This window comes from Anser cygnoides, chromosome 4, assembly GCF_040182565.1.
Source record: "Anser cygnoides isolate HZ-2024a breed goose chromosome 4, Taihu_goose_T2T_genome, whole genome shotgun sequence".
Classification (NCBI taxonomy): domain Eukaryota; kingdom Metazoa; phylum Chordata; class Aves; order Anseriformes; family Anatidae; genus Anser; species Anser cygnoides.
Genome location: NC_089876.1, coordinates 10,005,283 through 10,026,095, shown reverse-complemented (window position 1 = coordinate 10,026,095; position 20,813 = coordinate 10,005,283). Strand labels below are relative to the sequence as shown.

General features: G+C 36.2%; 1 protein-coding gene across 7 annotated transcripts in view; it reads right to left on the bottom strand.

Annotated features, from left to right (window-relative positions):
• Positions 1-20,813, bottom strand: part of RGS12 (regulator of G protein signaling 12) — a 90,426-nt gene that overhangs the window by 24,974 nt on the left and 44,639 nt on the right. For all 7 annotated transcript variants that reach the window (XM_048047402.2, XM_048047393.2, XM_048047368.2 and 4 more), the window contains 8 exons: positions 13,147-13,316; positions 9,836-9,928; positions 8,478-8,621; positions 5,532-5,711; positions 4,149-4,302; positions 2,839-2,915; positions 1,876-2,076; positions 573-646 (listed from right to left, as the gene is read on the bottom strand). In XM_048047402.2, coding sequence (XP_047903359.1) covers positions 573-646; positions 1,876-2,076; positions 2,839-2,915; positions 4,149-4,302; positions 5,532-5,711; positions 8,478-8,621; positions 9,836-9,928; positions 13,147-13,316 — 1,093 coding nt within the window. The remainder of the gene's footprint in view (positions 1-572; positions 647-1,875; positions 2,077-2,838; positions 2,916-4,148; positions 4,303-5,531; positions 5,712-8,477; positions 8,622-9,835; positions 9,929-13,146; positions 13,317-20,813) is intronic.

The window sequence follows — 20,813 nt, the reverse complement described above, 5'->3', positions numbered from 1 at the left end:
CTGCTCAGGGATGGGATGGGCATCAGTCCATCAGGTGGTGAGCAACTGCATTGTGCATCACTTGTTTTGCACACTTTATTATTATTACTATTATAATTATTATTATTTTGTTTCTTTTCTATCCTAATAAACTGTCTTTATCTCAACCCACAAGCTTTTACTTTTCTTCTGATTCTCTCCCCCATCCCACAGGGGGGAGGGTGAGCAAACGGCTGTGTGGCGGTTAGCTGCTGGCCGGGTTAAACCACAACACACAGAGTAAACTGCAAGACATGGCTATCAGTCATTTTCAGTCACAAATGCTGGGTCACCTTCCTTATTCAGATTAGACTATTTGCTTGATACTACTGCCTATTTCTTCTAGTGTGTCTGTACAATGGATTCTGGATTATAATCCAAAATATTGCCTTGCGTGGCTAACTAGATTATTATTTTTTTAATTCAGACTCTAAACAATTCTTTTAGGCATTAACTGCTGTTTCATTGCATAGGCAACTAACAATTTACTTTAGTGCACTTACAAAAAGTTGGGATGGAAAATGCCAGAAAAAGATAGCATTTTTGACTCTTACCGAAATAAAGTGCGTTTTTCTAAACGTAGGTCCCGAGACTCCAGGATGCTACTGTCTTGGTGCAATACAAGTGGCTAAAGAGCACATCAGGAGCAAAAGGAGAGAGAATAAATGAATTTTAAAATATGTAATAAAGAACAGCTATGAGATTAAAAAAAAGCGCTGTTCAGATAACTCAGAAAATTACTAGTATAGGTTGTATACATTCTAATGGATATTAATTTACAATAAGCAAATAGATTGAGGTCTATCTTTCTTTGTCTAGTTGCAAGACAATGACCAAACTTCAACTTCTACTGCAGTAATCACGTATTCAGGAAATTGGTGTTTTAAAATAATCTTAGATCCTCCAGCTTAAACTATTACATAGAATGAATGACACATGAAAAAAACATGGAAAATTAGCAGTCATTGAAAGATTTAAAAAGAACAGGCACATAACTATGTACATGCATTAATATTTGCTATCGTAATCACCTAGATTGATCATAATGACAAATTCAAAAATATTAAAGATTTCACATCCACAGCTGCTCTTTGAACTGCAGACACATCTGTTGAAGTGCTATCATCCCCCACCAAGGTAAGCTGCTGCCTTGGAAATTTTCCTCAATATTAAAATATGTACCTTAATTCTATTATGAATTTATCTTGTTTCAGCTTCGAACAACTGAATGTCATTATGTTTTTTTGTTTATTTTAATGAAGAACCATCTACAATCACATATGTTTTCTATGTGGATACTTCTACACCCTAACCCTTTTCCCCAGGACAAACTAAATGGACCAGATACCTAAATTAACCTATTATTGTAAGGAAATTAGAATCACAGAACTGTAGAATCATTTAGGTTGGAAAAGACCTTAAAGATCATCAAGTCCAACCATTAACCTACGTTGCCAAGCCTACCACTAGACCATGTCCCGAAACACCACATCTAAATGTCTTTTAAATACCTCCAGAGATGGTGACTAAACCACTTCTCTGGAGTGGTTCCCACTTCCACTGTTTCACAACCGTTTCAGTGAAGAAATTTTTCCTAATAACCAACCTAAACCTCCCCTGGCTCAACTGGAGGCCATTTCTTCATGTTCTAAATTCTCGTCATAAACTTGGATTCTAGTTTCACTAAAATTGTTCTTTAACTAACTAGAATTGCCAGTGTAGAGCTATCGGTAGAACCAGGAGATATATGTTACTATCGGGAACAGAAGTTCTTATTAGTAAAATGACTATGAAAACTCTTAAAAAAAAAAAAAAAAGGAAGGGAAAGGAAAAAGAAAGCACAAGAATATGCCCTACCTTATCGCCTCCAACTAAAAAAAGGTCCACTGCAGCTATGTTAATGCCATGTTTCTCACAGAGCCCAGATAGCACCTCTTTGATAGAGAATCCAGATTTAACAGCCATTTTGCTGGAAGAACCATCTGGAAGGTTTACACAGCAGTATTTGGGGGATTTCTCTTTATCTGGTACAAATGCAGGTAATCTAGAGGTTTCAGACTTGACAAGAAAAAGAAAGAAAAGTCAATGCCCAATGGGAAAATACCACATTCTTTCATTTCAATGTAGGTAAAATAAATTCAAAATAGTAAAATAAATTATGTTCTATTATTAATTTTGCATTTGATTAATTTCAGACTGTGAACACAGAACACGATGGTTAGAAATCACAGCATCTTCATGGATTATTTCCCCACATACGAGCACAAAATCATGAGGTTTGTAATTCCCTACCTCTCTTCTCTCTAATTTTAGGAGCAAAATTAAGTCATGATGACAAGAAGAACAATTCACAACTTTAAAAGAAACAGGGAGGAATTCTGGTACCACAGAAATCAGCCTAACACGAATATGGGTCAAGCAAAGGGAAAGCTTTAATGGGTAGCTCTTCAGAAAAAGATCTCAAATGTCTGGTAGATGGAAAAAACTGTTTATAAAGAGCTACAGTAGCTCCCCTTGAAAGGTAAACTTTTCTTCTAGAAGTTTACTGGTGTCTGAAGTTCAGACAGACAGAAAACAGGATACATACAAAGGATATCTTTCTGATAAAAGGACAAAATTAGACACATTTTATGAACACAATCTCTATTACAATTCTAGCATTCTAAAATTGCTTAATACTACATCTTGTCCTCTAAATGTGTCACTTAAAGATGCTTTCCAATAGCATTACTTCAAACAAATTACTTCAGACTTCTTAAAAAAATAATAATTCACTGTTTTCACTGCTTCCCCACTTCATTATTAAGAGCAAACCATTACCAAGTCAAGACTAGCAGTTGATGACATGGAGCCTTGTGATTCCCGCCTGTATGATAACCCATTGGACTGAATAGAATCTGTTTATGGAAAGAATAAATGATCAGTAATATGTTTGTGGTTTTTTTTTAATAATTTCTTATAATACAGAAAGTTATTGCAAAACATTAGCTCCTCCGGTTAGAGAAATCATTTTTTCATTAAAGGAAAACTCCAAATATTCATCCTGTGCACTGAAGCACAGAAAATTGAAACAATATTTGGTCAAGTTATGCAACTCTTGAACAACCCAATTTGTTTTTATGATATTTTTATATATATAAAATCCTGAAGTATTTTTTTAAATTTAAAAATTAGTTTACCTCTTCAGATATTGTAAGGGGAGATAAACATTTTCTTTAAGAGCAAGTATGGTGTTAGAAAACTGAGATTTTATACAATCACTAGTCACTTTCAAAAGCTTAGGTCTATAATCCTAGTAAATGTCTCTTATACTCACATATATAAGAACACAAACTATTAATTTGATCAAAGGTATCTTATGGGAGTGTGGCTTTACTAGAAAATAGACAAGAAGAAAACACAATAATCACACAGTCTAAATTTAGTGCTTTGATGAAATTTCTCTATTATTTTAACTCAATAGAATGAGTTAATCCAACACTTTCATCTCTTCCTCTAGAGAACATGTACTGGTGCATTCTTAGTGAAAGTCTTCCTTAAACTCTTGAAAACAGTTAAGCAACAAAGCAGCAGATTACAAGGGCTTTCACAACTCTGACTCTTCTTCCTTCATTTTAATCAGGAAAGGACTAAGCGGGAAAAGTCCTTTCCTGAATAATAGGAAACAGAAGTAGTGAGTGTGTTCAAAAGTGAATGTACCTGTGTGGTATTAATAAAAGACAGACTGGTAGGACCATGTCGATGGAGGGCTTTTTAAATAGCTGTAGCTACAAAACTATTTGCATGTACAGCTCCTGAACTTCTCTGTAAAGGGCTGAAATTATCTTACTATAAATATAGCAGTGTTCTGCTTTAAAAAGCAATTGCCAGCACAAAGAAACACAGAGGATACTGTAAAGCAGGAAAAAAAGTCTCTTGGAAGTCAATACAATCAAGTTTAAACATTTTCATACTTCTGTTTTTACACCTGTTTGAATACAGCTCCCAGTGACACTATGGCCTTCTGATCTGACAATTTCTTTTCCCTCTGTCACACCTAGAGATGTACTTAGAAGCAAACTCAATATGATGTGATTAGTCATATCTACTGATGAAACAAGTGGGCAACAATGTGGAATGTGAACACTCACCATGTTGATAATCACCATTTTCCTTTCTCTTCTGTGATTTTCCCAAACTCTTACTTCTTGACCATGAGAAAAACGTCCCCCTTTTTTTCTTCTCAGTGTCCTCCTCTCCTGACTCTTCATTTAAGGATCTTCCTGACTTTGATTTACCACTTAACTATCACCAAAACACAATTAAATCATTGGTTGGAACACGCTTGTAAGCATATTACCTATAAAGCAAACCTCACACACTTCTTCCTAAATGAGTGTGATGGTCAGGTTAGTTGTCATCTTTACCCTATCAATAACTATATAGCCAGCACCCCTCCCAGCAGAAAAAAAAAAAAAAAAAGACAACTGTGGAAACCAAAAGAAATATGTGATGAAAATGTTCTACTAGGTAGGGACTATAATACAGTAGCTGAAAACAAGTCACGTAGAGCTCCTGTAAACATGAAAGAGCTCTTCACAGCTTACCAGTTACTGTGGAAAAGCCTTTAGCCTTAATTTTACAACACAGAATTTCCATTTAGATATTTCAGATATTTCTTCTAGGCTGGGCGTGAATGTGAACTGCATTTAAGACAATGGCAATGTACTGTTTCACACTTATAAATAAATACAAGTATTTATTAATGCTGAAGAATACAAACTTTAGGAGTGCATGCTAATAAACTAAACTTGCTTTTAACACGCTATTCTTGTTAGATTATTAGACTATTCTTTAAAATGCTACTTTTAAAGGTTCCTAGTCATAAAAATACATGAAAGCAGATGGGCTAATGCATAGTGATTGACATGACAAATGCAAAGTTATAATTTACCCGTGCAGTTATGTAATACCATGGTGGTATTATCCAGATGAAGAACAAACTTTCAATAATGTTAGGAGATCAGTAAGACTACAGGTCTATTTTTTAAGGAACTGTACCTGCTTTACACAGAATGATCTTAGTTTAGTATGGCATAAGACATTTAAAGAGTATCCTCTTCAAAACTGAGTTAGATTGGGTCAAGATTTCTCAAATAATTTCTGATAAAATCTCAGCTCTCAGCAAAGGTTAAAATACCACATCTCAAACCCAATATTCAATCAAAATAAAATTCTGAACTGATGCATGAAAATAATCCCCAGTTTTTATTTTTACACATATTTAAATTACAATATAGATTTAAAATTATACTCAGGAAGACTACAGCTAAAAATCTGATTCAAAGGTGTGGATTAAAACAATATAAGTGTTTTCCTGAGAACATAAATATTTTGTAATTTTAGTATTTGCCAGCATCACTAGACAAACATTCTAATTGTTTTTCATATATTATCTTTGCACTTCTAAAGAACTTGGAAAATGGTATTTAAGACCATAGTTTTCAGATAACAATAATGAAATCAAAAGTAACCTTTTTCGGTGTTGAGATATTGGACTTCTCTGAACTGATACTGTGTTTAGAAGTAGGACTGCTGGGAACACGCTGTGGATCTGGAAGAGTACGACCTTCTACTTCAGCTAGGATGCATTCTTGGTAAAGGGGGGATTTGAGAAAGCGAGTATAGCTATCAAACTTCATCAAGTTAAAAATCTGAAATTAAAATGCAAAAGATAACGGTTACACAAGCTTAAATAACACGTTAAAAAAAAAAGCTATTTCACAACAGCCAATTTCCACAAAATTTAGTACACGAACCAGTAAACAGCAGTAGGCATGATTTTGTTTAGATCTGGTTAAATATATTATACCAATTTAGAAGAAAACAGAATTTAATCTCTTTCTTTAGCACAGGTTCAGAGAAATGTTATGATTTCCATATAGTCCAAAGTTCATAAGAAGTTGAGATGCACAGTCTTGACAACACCACCCTCATATCCATCCTTTACTGTATTATTTGTCTGCACATTCTATGCGAAGCACATAGCAAACTAGCCATTTGGAATATTTTTAAGAAATTATTGCATCAGTACTGTATATTACTTAGGATCTGTTAAATTATACAAGTGTTTTTAAGGTATCTGTAAACAAGAAGAATGTTTATGGTCTAAAACTCAAGAACATGATATAATCACAGTATGCAACAATATGTAATGGTACAAGATATACAAGGTTAACTACTGACACAGGGAGGAGCAAAGAGCCCTATACAGCACTATAATAGCATTCATATACCCAATAATAAGAAACAAAGGATCGTTGGTTTTGGAGGATCCAATGATTAAAGTAATGTACATCGAGACCTTGAAAAAGAACATATTATATAAGATTGCTCCTCTGAGTGAGACCAACACACATTTTTAACAACATAAGAAGGAAGAAGAACAACGTAAGAAGAAGAAAGCAACTCTATACCACACCTGGAGCAAATGTTCAAGGCTAATTTAGCCAAAGCTAAATTTATGCAAGTGAAGGAAGAAAAGTTCTTTCTTAGCTGCTAAAAGGAACATCAGATATATTGTTCCATTTTTGCAAACCTATAGTTTTAAGTGAATTCATACTTTTAACTTTCTGTCTTCTCTCATGACTAAGCTAACTGCACACGATCTGAAAAAAACGGTACAAATGCCTCCTCCTCTTTGGACATGACTAACTCCCTACAACAGAAGAATGGTACACACCACCCAACTGGCTACAGCACTGACAGGAGTCTACGGAGCAGCCCATCACAAAGCCACAGGGGCCCAACTGCAGACAGAAAGCATTCTTCAAACTGAGAGACAATCTCAACAAGCACTAGCCCAAAGGTTTTCTGGCAAACAGCAAGATAATGCAGAGAGAACTTGATGCTGAAGTGTCACGAAAACCTAATCCAAACTGAATGCTGACATCCACGTTCTCACCTCCAGCCATAATTCCATTCCCTCATAGGTGTTGCCTGTTGGTTCTGTTCTATCTTCCAATAAATGGTTTTCCTATCTAAAAAATACTTACTTTTGTAGGGTTAATTTTACCAGTTCAGTGCGCTGAAACAGCCTAGCACAAAGTCTAGTGAGCCCTCAATTAGGTGTCAGAGACAATTCAGTGTCAGTGACCCTTCCCATTAGAAAAACTGCTCACAATGGAGAATCTCTCACCCTGTGAAAAATACAATCCTTCTCACTGTTAACATGGTGTAGTTACCGTGAGCTGAACTTGGAAAGTCTGTGCATGTGTTGCACAAACCAAACTCACCTGCAGTTCTCTGTTCCCAAGGTCACACCACCCACCAGGACCACAAAGCTGACCCACTGTTTTCTAACTTAGTGAAACCAAGATACACAGGGCCTTCAAGGCAGTTCCTTACCCAGCACTTGCCTCAGCCAGACAACACAACATTAGTAACTCTGTTAGCAGAACTGTCATTACATCTTCATAGGAGGAAGAAAACCTGCATCAGCACAGCCACCATACTAATGAGAACACCATCTGCTCCACCAAACAAGAAGGTGAAGAAGAATCCAGACATGGAAAGCCAAGATTAGGAGTGCATGAAAATGCACTTTGGGAGCTGCACATGGGGCAGTTGTATGCTTCACTGTATGCTAGAAGCTGCCAGACCAGCAGTCAGGACTACCCTTTTCTCCCCATATTTGCAGATGGAGAAAGTTACTACACCCATCTGCTCTTACACCCAAAAGCATGCAATCTGAGGCTGCACTTAGAATACGATTGTGACTTGCTTCATTTATGCAATTAAATCTATATCCTTGGTTCCTAAAAAATATGATCTCAAAATTATTTCTACTACTAAATTATTAAGGTGGGAGTTACAGAAGAGTTTACTTGGACAAAAAAAAAGGAGAAACTTAAATTCTACAGAAAATGTAAAATATATCCTGTTGTTACAGAACTGTTCTGTTAGGAACATCAAAATTACTTAAAATGCATCTGCTTCAGAGGTCTTCAGACACCAACAGTTTCAATAAGCTCCTTGTTTGACAGTTCTGTTAAAGCATATCCTTCAATAGAACAGGCATATTTTACAAGCCACTTTTACCAAAATTAGATACTATTTGTGTACAGAGTTGTCCATTAAAGGAAAGAACAAGCAACCATATGCAAACACCATATGCAATGGTATTTCATCACATGGTACTATTTACTTGCACTAAATCTTCGTTTCAATGATATTTTTCAGATGATTTAGTTAATGGCAGTTTTCCATACATCCTCAAATGTACAGAAGAACAATCAAGTACCAGTCCTTTATGTAGCCTTTTTCTGTACCACTAACAGAATCTCTGTGATCTTGACTTCTCTGTGTTTGTATAGGTAGTAAAGTACACAGCATGTAAAAATACTTTTATACATTTCAAAGCACTTCAAAGGAAAAGATAACAGACAAATGTACAACAATGTTATGTTTTCGATAGTTACCTGAAGTTGCTGTTCCTTGAACATATCTGGATGTGGGGAATTGAGAATATCATCTGCCAGCTGTGCCTGGCTATCAATATTAACTGGAGTTGTAGCTTTGCTACACAAAAACTTAGTGAAGATCTCCCGAGCTCTGTAAGAAAGCTGTAGAAAACCAATGCTATCCTATTAATTTATATGCAACTTTGCAAATGCATCTTTACACAGCTATTTTTCATACCGATGTATTTCATCCAAAAACATAGAGCCATTCCAATTTCCTAAATATATATAACCTTTTTTCATTTAATGACTTTTGTTAGCTTTAGGAAAGAAACACTTTTTTTTTTTCCTTTAAAATTGTAAATACTCATCAGATATTTCCTAAGTGGTAAAAGATACCATCAAAATAAAACTTAAAATAATTAAACTATGAAATTAATAAAGGCGAACCACAGCAAATGCTATCTTGAGAAGGAGAAGAGGTATTTTATATTTTAAACCTTTCAGATAATGGTTACTATTTACATTAATTCTCTAAGCCTCAATTTCTAGAAGTTAGAAAAATGTAAACATATATTTGAATATTTACTGTTAGAAAATATTCATGTGCTATTTTTATCTTTTTTACTTTGAAACACCTACATTATAGAAGGAATGAAAAAAGCACACCAAACTGAGCTCAGAGCCCTGAGTGTTCAGAAAATACATTGTTCTAAGACAGAAGAAAGTGGGGAAAAAAATGACGGTCCATAAAGGAGCAAAGAGGTACTAGGAAGCTGAATCCACTTCCACAGTGTAAACCTGACTAGATGCAGTTGTGATGTTGACAGCAGTTGTTGCAAACCTGCACAAAATTCATGTAACTAAGATTGCCTGACCAATGTCAGACTGTATTAAAAGAATGACATACAGATTCTCATAATCTGTGAAAAAACATTAATACCTTTGCTGCAGCAGATGTATTAGTGTCTATACACTAGACATGTTAGTTACAAACACGTTATAAACAAATTATCTTAGCAAGTAGAGGCAGTTTAGCTGAAAGAGCACAACAGAGGCTAACTTTCACCTCTCCTTGACATGTTAAATTAATTTGCTCTGCACTCTCTTACACTGGGCTAGACGTTTTTCAACATCCAAAATTGCTTAGCTCATTTTTACAGAACTATCTCTGCACTTCACTGAATCCTAAATATTTTCAGCAACTTCAACCTGGGACAGTACTCTCAGGAGACTGAGAAAATTAGACTGAGGCTCTAACCCTAGTGTAGTGAAATCACAGTAGACCAAGCATAGTTCTAATAATTTCAATAATCTTGAAGAAGTAACAGTTTGTAGCAAGCAACACTACATATTGAAACACAATATTGACTTACCTCTTTTTTATCATGTGCAGGTACATGGTTAAAATATTCACAGGCCTGCCAGAATAAAATATTTTCTTCACTAAATTCCTTCCGCAGAAATTCCTAGGGTGAAAATAAGCAAATAATTAAGTGCATCATAAAGAAAACAAGTTACTTGCAGTTTTGCAGTGATAATAATTCAGTCCAGTTGTAATGCATGTCCAATATATGCCTAGTGCTTTTCCTCTCTCATTTCTTTTAAATGTATACAATTGAAAATAACGCATCGAGTTGCAATCATATCATTTTCACAAACAAAAATAAAATTTCACGGTAAGTAGTATATATACTAGTGAATAAACCTAATAAAAATTTAAATAATGTATAAGTACATTAAAAAATTACACCGTAAACTAGCTGCCTTTAATTGCAGTACTAATAATAGAATAGAATAAATGTTTATCAAGCAGTGTGCATAACCAACTGTGTATTCATTACAGCAATTTCCTGCATCACATGCCCACTACAAGAATATTTCATCACTGCCTGCTTTTGTGTTCAGATGGATTCTCCTTGGAAAAGACATTCTTAGAGGAAAATAAAATCTCTCACTAAAACACACAATAATCATGTTTATATTACAGCATCCAAAGGTCCAAATAAGGACCAAGATCCCATTCAGTTTGAAAATTGTACAAAGACATACTGTCCTTGATTCAAATCTGTATAATTCAATTTTGTCTCAGCATATTTCTTGAAAGCATTTTACCCATTATTAAAAAAAAAAAAATCACTCTAAAAAATAAACTTGGGCCTCTAAAAACTCTCCAGTGACTCATTTAGTTGGAACAATGCTTGTTTATGCTTTAGAGCTTTACCTATCTGTGTTTAAGTGAAAAGAATTTAGGTTATCACACAAGCCACAACCTTCACTCAAACATCACACTGCTATCACTCAAGTTTCCTTAACATTCAAGGCAGTCTCAGAGGAATCTTCACAGAAATACTTAAAACTAAACCTTATTGGTCCTTTTAGGATTTGCACAGAGTTCAGAAAGTCCAACTGTAAAAAAACGGTTGAGACAGACTACAACACACAGAGCCTAAATGCACTAGCAGCCTCTCCATTTAAACTAAAAGTTTTTTAGATGCCTAACCTGAAAATTAAAAAAAGAAGTAAAAAAAATCCAGAGAGTAGTCAGGGGACACTGGTTTGTTTTACATGTAATTACAGATTAGAAGAGAATCAAACTAGTGAGCAGGAACTGGAACCCAACTCCCTACTTCCCCGCTCAGCGCCTTCACATCTCCAGAAATCTCCTGTTTGCCTTCTTTTTGGCCACATGATTTTGGCACAGCTGGCTGCACAACAATTAGGAGGACTGAATGAAGCCCCACTTGAAACATTACATAGCCTAGTAGTTGTCAAAATATGGCTGGGAGGCTGGAGATGTTGGTTTGAACCACTTGAGGAGGGAACTGCAATCAGGTCTCTCCCTTCCTGGATGACTGCTCTCATCAACAGACTATTATGCAAAATGTGAGTATTTGCAAAACATGCAAAATCTCTTCTTCAAGAGTAATTTCTGCTGTGTCACAAAGCTGTCCTCAGGAAAGCCTCTGTATTCTGAATCGCAAATGGACCCAGATGCTACTATGCAATCGTAAATTACATGCTGGTGCTCCGAGGTTCTTGAACCCTGGTGGATATCTGCGCCATCTGGCTAGTTATAAGTGATTTCCTTCTGAGTCCATGGGCTTTTAGAATTTCCCTTTGAAGGAATGTTAACCTGTCACTTGCAAAGGCATTTCATTCAGCTACCATGATTCTACTTTACGCCAGATTTCGTGGCATTACAGTATCCAGGTAGCAGGTAAAGTTGAACAATGGCCCTGGATCTCTCCTGGGCCTCAAGAAGATGGTGGTGCACAATAAATTTCAGCACTCCCTTTCTTTAAATTGAGTATTTAACACATGTATTTTTGTAAAGTTGATAAAAATAATTTTTAATTAGAATGCAATAAAAGTGAAACTTCCTGAATTTAATATCTGAGATCACCTTTTGCTGAACTGAAGTGCAATTTTAACATTTAATCTGAAAATTCAATAAACACTAGTTACTTTCAAACTTCTTAATATAAGTTTGAACATTCATAGTACTGAAAAAGACTGCAGCAATTTCTTATGTATACAAAAGTAAGCCTAATGGTGGTTTAAAAGTAATGAGAAAGGACAACTAAACTTTCAGTAGAACTATATCTTTTTTAGGTGGACTCTAACATTCAATCAAAATTGTAATTTTTATTTCATTATGAGGAGAATCTCAATATCTAAGTAAAAATGCTTATGGCTCTTAAAATACTCTGCTAAGAAAAATGGAAAGACAGGGAACTTAATATCTAGGGTGTATCATTTTGCTTTTACGTGTTCTGTTTCCTCAAACAGGCATTCACTGTTAATCTGTTTTTCATGTTCCCTCACCATTTAAGCTGGAAGTCTGACTATTAATCATTTTAATGTACTTTCATATCAAGTAAAGGAGTTACTGCAGATTCCAGAAATCTACATCTCTTATACCATAAGTTTCTTTATGTTCTGTTTGAGAGAATTATTTGGGCAGCACAAAAAGTCCTTGTACAACATGTACAGAATTGACAACAGACTTTCTGAGCAACAATGCAAAACCATATATACCTCGATTTCCTTATATGTAAAATAAAGATGATACTATTTATGACTTCATAAGTGTCCCATGAAGAAGTTTAATTTATGCTTTGCAAATACTCAACTCTGCTCCTGAAAGCCACAGCTTTAACCACTGCTCTAAGCTACCTAACTCCTTCAAAAAATATTTCTAAAAAAGGTTTTGCAGGAAGATAAGCCACTGTATCGTCAAAAAAATCTTCTGCATGGTTTCCAACATTTAAGTAAAACTTCCAAACATTTCAGCAGGCAAATATGAGAGTAAATCATTAACTCTTAGAGAACTACTGAAACTTCGCCTTTTTCTTGTAAAAAGGCAACAGATACAAAATATAAAAAAATAGAAATGTTATACAAAATGTGGAATCTTACTAAAAATTCTGGTACAAATTAAAACGTACCCTCCATTTTATCTGAATCTCAGATAAAATGGAGGATAATTCATGAAAATACGTATTCCTATGAACTCGTATTAAGCTGTGAACCAGTTTAAACTTAAAAGATGTTGAGATAACCACTGTGCAACAATGAACTCCTATCTCTTGTCCTATGTAAGGATAGCATCACAAAAGGAAAAAAAATTACAGCAGCGATATCAGGTAGTTTGAAAGGCCTCTTACTATTTCTCAAACCTTACCGAAAAATATTTAACACCAAGAGGATCCTGAAGAAGACGCTCGAATGAAACTGCCCAGCTTGCAACTCTTCTGTCTCGAAGTCGACGACAGCTCTGTACACTGGGAAGACTAGCATTGCTACTGAGGCTGTTCTCACTGATGCAATCTTTCAAATCAGTACTATTCAGCTCTGTTAAAAAAAAAGTTAATAAAATATTATTCACTTTTACTCTTTCCTCTGCAGCACGGTTTTCTTCATTTATCACGTCTCTTTCACAAGCTCATAGTAGTGCAGACTTCAAAAGCTCTTTGCATTGCTTATAAGGGGCACCTACTTAGAAAATAATAATAATAACCATCTCTCAATTTTCTTCTGTTCAAAAGAAAATTAAATGAGTATCTTATCAACAATGCCCTACCAGAAGCAAAAGAAGCAAGCAGTGGATTCTGCTAACATTCCTCACCACATGGACTGCAATCTTTTGTAAGGTTATCCAAGGAAGATGGGTTTTTAAAAATCTACCATTCACCAGAAAGTGGGAAAAAAGAAAAAACTACTTGATGATAGGAGATTGAAAATTATGAAATTTTGCTATCAGTAGTCAGAGGCTTTCTGAAGTGTTTCATGGAATGAGAGATTCTTGCTAAATGCTGAAAGTTTAGGAGAAAAGTCAACTTAAAATAGTACTATCAATGAAAATGAGCTAGTAACAGATGTCCTCCTTATCCTTGGGAAGCAGATGGGTCAATCCATAAATCCTAATTTGATTGGGGGTTTCTGACAAAAACAGGGATCCAAGACTCCATTCCAAACTCAAGTCAACAATCGGCAACTATCTGGGGACCTCAATGTTCTCCTAGTCTGCGTGATGCAGCACCCAGCGGGACACTTCTGAGAGGAGGCTGCTTCTCATCCTGTCCTTGCTGGGGTATTTGGGGGTCTTCTTGACATAAGTGATCACTAGAAAAATTCTGTAATACCTAAATTCTATAATACCTATATAGCCTGCTTTAGTATAATAATTTGCATATCTAAATATAACATTTTCCTAATGAAACAACCAAGAGAGAATTAAACTACCAGTGTTTTCAAGCTAAGCATAGGAAAAAAATTAAATATTCAAAATGGGAGACTACATACCACCACTACAGATTCATACACAAAACAACGTTGAGATGACACACTCATACACTCATTAGCCACCTCATACAAACAACCAAAAGGAAAAAATAATAATAATATGATGTTGCTTCAATTTAACTACTAAAATGGTAGCTATAACAATATATGGAATAAGTGAGAATAACAGTGGCAGGCTGTGGTCAGCTCTTGAAGACGGCAGGTGGCAAGCAATACTGACTCATAAACTCAGTGTTACCCTACGCTCGCTCAGTGCCCTCTTTCAGGATGAAGTTGAGAAATGACCCGATACTTTAAATCTCAAAAAGAATAGAAATGGCTTTTGTATTCTGAAAGACAAATAAACAAGAATCCATAGAAAATTTAGGAAAATACAACCTTGTGCAGCAGCACGACTGTTATAACTTCAAGTATTAAACCAAAACCATCTTTTTTATATCAGTAAATAGAGTACACACAAAAAATATTGAAGAATCGACCACTTGCTCACATAGTGGAAAACTGAAAGAAATGACTTTTCTAAGTAAAGAGGAAACTGTATACAGCAGGGAATTATTCACACACTTGTCATTTATTTGTTGCATGTCCTTCTACAAACCACCACTCTCTCCATCTCTCAGCTTACACAAATGTAAAATCGGTATAGAAGTATTCACAGTTACTGATTCACAGAGTGAATCTGAGGTTTAATTGTGAAGACATAACTGAATAAAGCCTTGAACAACCCTGTCTCAAAATGGACCCTGCTTAGAGCAGGAGGTTGGACCTGAGACATGCCAAACCAAATGAATTTGTGATGAAGGGATAAAAACAGGTAATCTTTCAATTCTTTGAAAAATTAGCAGTAACAGATGTGAGAAAATACTTTCCTCAAATAAAATAATGGTGTCTTCAATAATTCTATGCCAAATAGAAAAGCAAAGCTAAAGCTCACTATAAATGCAAGCTGGTTGAGGAAACTGAATTCACAACCCATGAAGAATGGCCTATTCTTCACAGAAACATTTTTATTGTTGTTTATTTTCCTCAGTTAATCTCCCAAATAAACTAAAGCAAGGAGTAATTTCACCAAAATTGCTATTCTATAAGATCTCTCAAGGTCTCCTTTTCCATTATATATTAGGAATGACTTTGCATTTCCAAACTCTATGTCACAAAACATTATTTTTCATCGCTGGAAGTATGAACTTTGAAAAAAAGGGCCACTCAAAAACGGTTACAAACACACCAAAAAGTTATAAACATAATTATAAAGATAAGAAATTTTAAAGACAAAAATAGTTCTGAAACTTCATTTTTGTATGTATTCTGTAGCTTACAAATATTTACTAAGATGTGAAAGTTAACTACTGCAATTTTCTGTAAGCAAAGCTATTGTTTAAGCAAAATGTTGCAAAAAAGATACAGAATTAGATTAGGGGAAAATGAAAAATTGTATTTTCAACAAGGATAATATTTAAGGAGTATAATAATACATTAGGCATAAAAACATTTTTTATTTGCCTAATAGTCATGTTAATCAAAGCTAATGAAAAAGACTCAGCAAATAACGCTAAATTTCCTTATAACAAATATTTATTCACTTTTTCCTGTAAGACATATCAAAGAGCATAACCAAGTCAACTGTTAGCCTCATTAGAGAATACCTGTCACCACAGTGAAACTATTGTGAAAGAAGCTAATGTGAATCTGAAGAGAATTACAGCTAAATTTATTACCAGGAGTATTTTGCTTTAACTCTGCAGGTGGATACGTTTTATTTTACAGTCCAGGATATAAATAGACACCCACTTCTCGATATATCTGGAACAGTTTCAGATGTTACTGCCTCACTACGAGAGGGTTCGACGCCCGGAGTTCTCCGGTGACGAACGATGAAAGTTTCCTAGGCCCACTGAGGCAGACTCCAAAAGGTAAACTCATCCCACATACCAACCTGCCTAACCCTACGTGGGTGACAGAGGGAGATTAGGGAGTAGCCACAGGAACCGCTCAGCCCTAAAGGCCAAGTCACAGTGCCGTAGGACTCCCGGGGATTGGGAAATGGTAGGCACAGCAGTCTTTACAGGAGCAGCTTCTCCCTCCTCCCAAGCGTGGCTGTTCAGCTTCCCCATGGTAGGGAGGAAGACCGAATTGCAATTACAGTCCGGGTGTTTACACCAGTCGGTAACTGCTAACTACCTCTAATTGCTAGCAGCTGCTCACTCTCCAGCTTGTCAGAGTTACATTTGCTATAAACTATGCTGGTTTCTCATCCCTCTGATATGCTGCCGACTCTGGAGGTCCCGTGAAAACAAATGAATCAAAATAAGACTGCATTTTCAACAGCTCTGAGAGCTACTGGCACCAGTCCTCCAAAGCGTTAGAGCGGCATTAAGGGCTTACTCATTCTCAGTAAACTGTTTCTGTTCTGCTGGACTTTATTTAGCTAACTCAGATTTTTTTCAGAAAGTACCGTTAACCCTGGCACCGCTTTGTTTTCCCTTAAAAAGGAAATGCAGTTTGCTTTTAGAAGGAGTACAGATTTCTGCTGGAGTACCTGTTAACCTGGAAACAATGCAGAACAAGGTTATTCCCCCGGACAGGGCTTGGTTATTGGTGCTTCTTTAAGTACATGTATCAATGGTTGTAATTAAGTTACAGCATGGTATACCAGCGCGTAATCTAGAATCAGAAAGAAAGGGGGAAAATATCTCCAACTCTCACACCAGGACATAATTTATCCAAATCACACTTAAATGAAGAGTGTGTAAGCTGTAACTCCTGTTCCGCTCCGGTTGCAGAGGAATGCTTCCCCTGTAAGCCTGCCGCATCAGGTTTCCTGACACACCACTCGCATTCCTAGCTACACACAGCCCACCCTGCAAAGGAGGAATAGGGCCACTTTCCAACCCAGTCACCTATTTCCTCTATGATCGCTCTGTGCCCTCAGACCTAGAGCCCTGACTCCTCACCCTCAAACACTTCAATCACACGGCTGTGCAAAGCTTCCAAATACCTTCCGTTCTTCCTTTTACCTTATTGTGCAGGAGCACTGACCCAGCTTGCATTACCTGTAAAAGGAGGCTCCTTACTGAAGCATCAGGAATCCAGGGGACCTAAATTTATTCCTGTTCTGTCCGAGAACCACCGTACCTAGCGAGGAAGTACCACTGCCTGTGCAAACTCACCGGTTCATTTATTGCCATCTTCAAACACAGAACTGAGAAAGAATACTTCCTAAAATTCATACAACCTTTTACACCTTTTGTGTTTACACAAGAAAGTGGTATGTAAGAAAGTACACACATTTAATCATCTGAAATCTTCAAAGTATTCCGGATAAGATGGCTTTGAAAGTTTTGATTTAAATCATGCAAAGCAATAAGTCTGAATGCAATTAAGGATATTTTTCTAAGCGTTTTTTCATAAAATCGATTTATATTTCTCAACCTACTAATACCTTTTTATTATTGTGAGCAGCTCCACATACTCCTAGTAATCATCTGAATGCACACACTCATATAATTAAGATATTCCAGTTAATCACTAAATACATTACCTGGATAAAGCTGATACGAACCACTGTGGTGCCACTTAATCAAATACTTCAAGGCATTCACTGAAAGCCATCCTTCTGAATCCATACCAAGTTCAGCTGTAACGTCCCCGAACCCATAGGGTGAAGGCTGGCCTCACTGCCCGGTACATTGTTCCTCTGCAACTTTGGGATACGGGAAGCTAACGCGTCCTCCTCCAGCAATTCCTGGTAGCTTTTTACACCATTCTAAACAAATCGATTCTTTACCCTCATGGCTTCAAGCAGAGGAAGCCAATAGTATACTTAACACAAAGCACTATAAAAATGCTCCATAAATAATTTAAAGAAAAGACCTTTTGCCACTGCTGCTAAAGGAGCTTGAATTATTTATGTTAGAGTGGAACACGGCTACAGCACGCACTGTCAACGTAACTGAAAAATAAGTTGTATACCTGCTGGAGGAAATAATGCCTCTGTATTTACAGTGTAAATGATAGTGGTTTGTTTTATTTTGGATTTCATTATGGATTTCTTGTGCTACCATCTTTAGTTACTTTTTAGAATAATAAATAACGTAAAAATGTATTTTAAACATCAGATTCCTTTCAAAAGATTCTTCAGGACTTTTTCCTTATGAAAATTATTTCTGGATGATGAACACTAAAACCAGAAGTGAGCTGATGCAACAGCAAAGTGGTATCTCAGGAAAAAGACATGCCTATAGTATCTGATACACTTCAGTATGTGGAAATAATAGACTTCAGCATTGTGGAACTGATCTCTGTAGGGAATAGCAGGTAAGAATTGAGTTAGAGATTCCTAATAGAGCTATTAAGATACCTCACCACGTGGGACCATCTGTCTGGGAGATGAATGACAGTGTACTTTTATTACATGCCCTTTGACCTTAAGGTTTGCCCTTTGTAAAGTGCCGTCTAGGTATCAATAGTGAAAGCCAGAAATTAGCTGGGGACTAATGATCATCCCTGAGATGATTTAGATTGCACTGTGCTCAAAACATCAGCCAGGCTGGGGCATGCTGTGTCAGCGCTCTCCTACTCCTGCTCTAGCAGGAACGTATAGTTGCCAGGGTGGGATGTAGGAGCAATCTGCTAATTACCCATAGTTGTAGTAACATAAAATGGTTTCTGCTGTTCCCACAGCATAGGTGCTGTAACTGATCTATAGCAGTGATCTTGCAGCAGTATTACAGTTTGCATTCTGATTGTCTGCAATTCATTAAGCAGGTCAGACACAGTTAGAGTTGCAGCAGGTCAGTATCTCTGGAAACACCGTTAGCTCAAGGATCTAGATCTTTTACCCCTTTTACAAAGCCCAAGCACGCAGTTTTAGCTAATGACAACATCGAAGCCTTGCATAAGCAGAGTTACCATGTAAAACTTTTACAAGGGGTAGATGGTTTCCAGTGCCTGTCTCTGATGCAATAAAATCCATGTGACATGAGGCTTAATTGACTTTGGGAAGAAAATGTGCAGAGAGCTGTTGTGTCTCCTATTATACGGAAAGGATGTGTATAAACACATTATTATTGCTTTTCAAACATCAATTTCCCTTCCCAGACTGAAGCTTAACAACAGTATTTATACCATATACATGTACAAACACTCTTAGTCTAGGGAGGGAAATACACACTGCTATACTAATAGCTACACTGGTGCAAATCTCTCTAATTTAGATGTTCTCTAAAATGTGCAAATCTGTGGATCTATTAACGTATTAGTGAAATTTGAGAAGATTGGAAAACTTTTCAGTGCTGTGACAATTTCAATAAAAGTGAAAGCCTGAAAACGTAATTCAGACGCGAATCAGAGCTTTTACTCAAGGAAATGGATTAGGATTTTCTTTCATTACAGTTGGCTATATTCTCTTTGGTTCTTATTTTTCCAGACTTCTTTCTCAGTATTCAAGCATTTATTCAATATTACTTATCAGAGTTCAACTACTGCATCTTACATAAATTATGCGCTCTCTTCCCTGGGTACCATTTAAGAATGAGGAAAGAGTCCATGTTAAATCTTCAGCACTGGCTGAAAAAATAGTAGGACATACAACTTGGCAGAAAAACACATATAAGTTCCTATCTGTTCTTTCCCCTCTGCAGCCTACAGGGCCCTCAGATCTCATTTCTTCACAAAACCGGATAGAATTAACTGTGAAAACACAATTACCTATGGAATATGGAAATGCAAGTAGCCATACTGGAAAAACTGAAAATAAGTCAGATCTTCAAAATAAACTTTCAGCTGGAAGCTTGAAATGACTATCAGATGAGTAATATCACAGGGATCTCCAAGTTTGGGTAGGCAACAGGAGTAAAACAATTTTCATTAATATAGGAGGAGAACCTTCAAGGAAAAAAAGACACAAGCACATTCTACTTTTAGCTTAAGAAGATCAATCAACTTTTTTGCCCCTCAGCACCTGGAATTTAATCCAACTACATCCAACCAGAAGTCTGTGCTTTGTCTTCCTTGATGTTTGTATCAAAGAGGTATCACCCAGGGAAAAATACATGTTTTTCCCCACAAACACAACGGCTGTATTTTAGAAATAGGAAGCAGAACAGACAATTATTTTCTGTTTCATTCTGTTGCCACTTTGCAGATCAGACAAATACATTACAGAGTCTAGCTTCTCATCGGGACAGAAGTACTGTTACAGCAGTGGAGAAGAAAAATACCTTACGATGAGTCAGCCAGCCATTGGAAAATGGCTCTACCCAAAGGACTAAAACAGTAATATTTCTCAACTGTAATTTTAATATTGCAAGAAATCAGAAATTAAGACTTGATGGAATTTTGTGAAGAGTATTGCTACTTTTGCATTTACATTTGCATGTAATATAAAAAATTATCCTTACCATTTACAACATTTCTTCAGCTTTACAGCACTGATTAGAACAGTTTGTCTCCTTCATATCTAAGAAAATTGTCTTTTTAGTGTTGTGAAAGAATACCAAACATAATAATATGTATTTAAGTGAATTTCTCTGGAGGATCAATTGA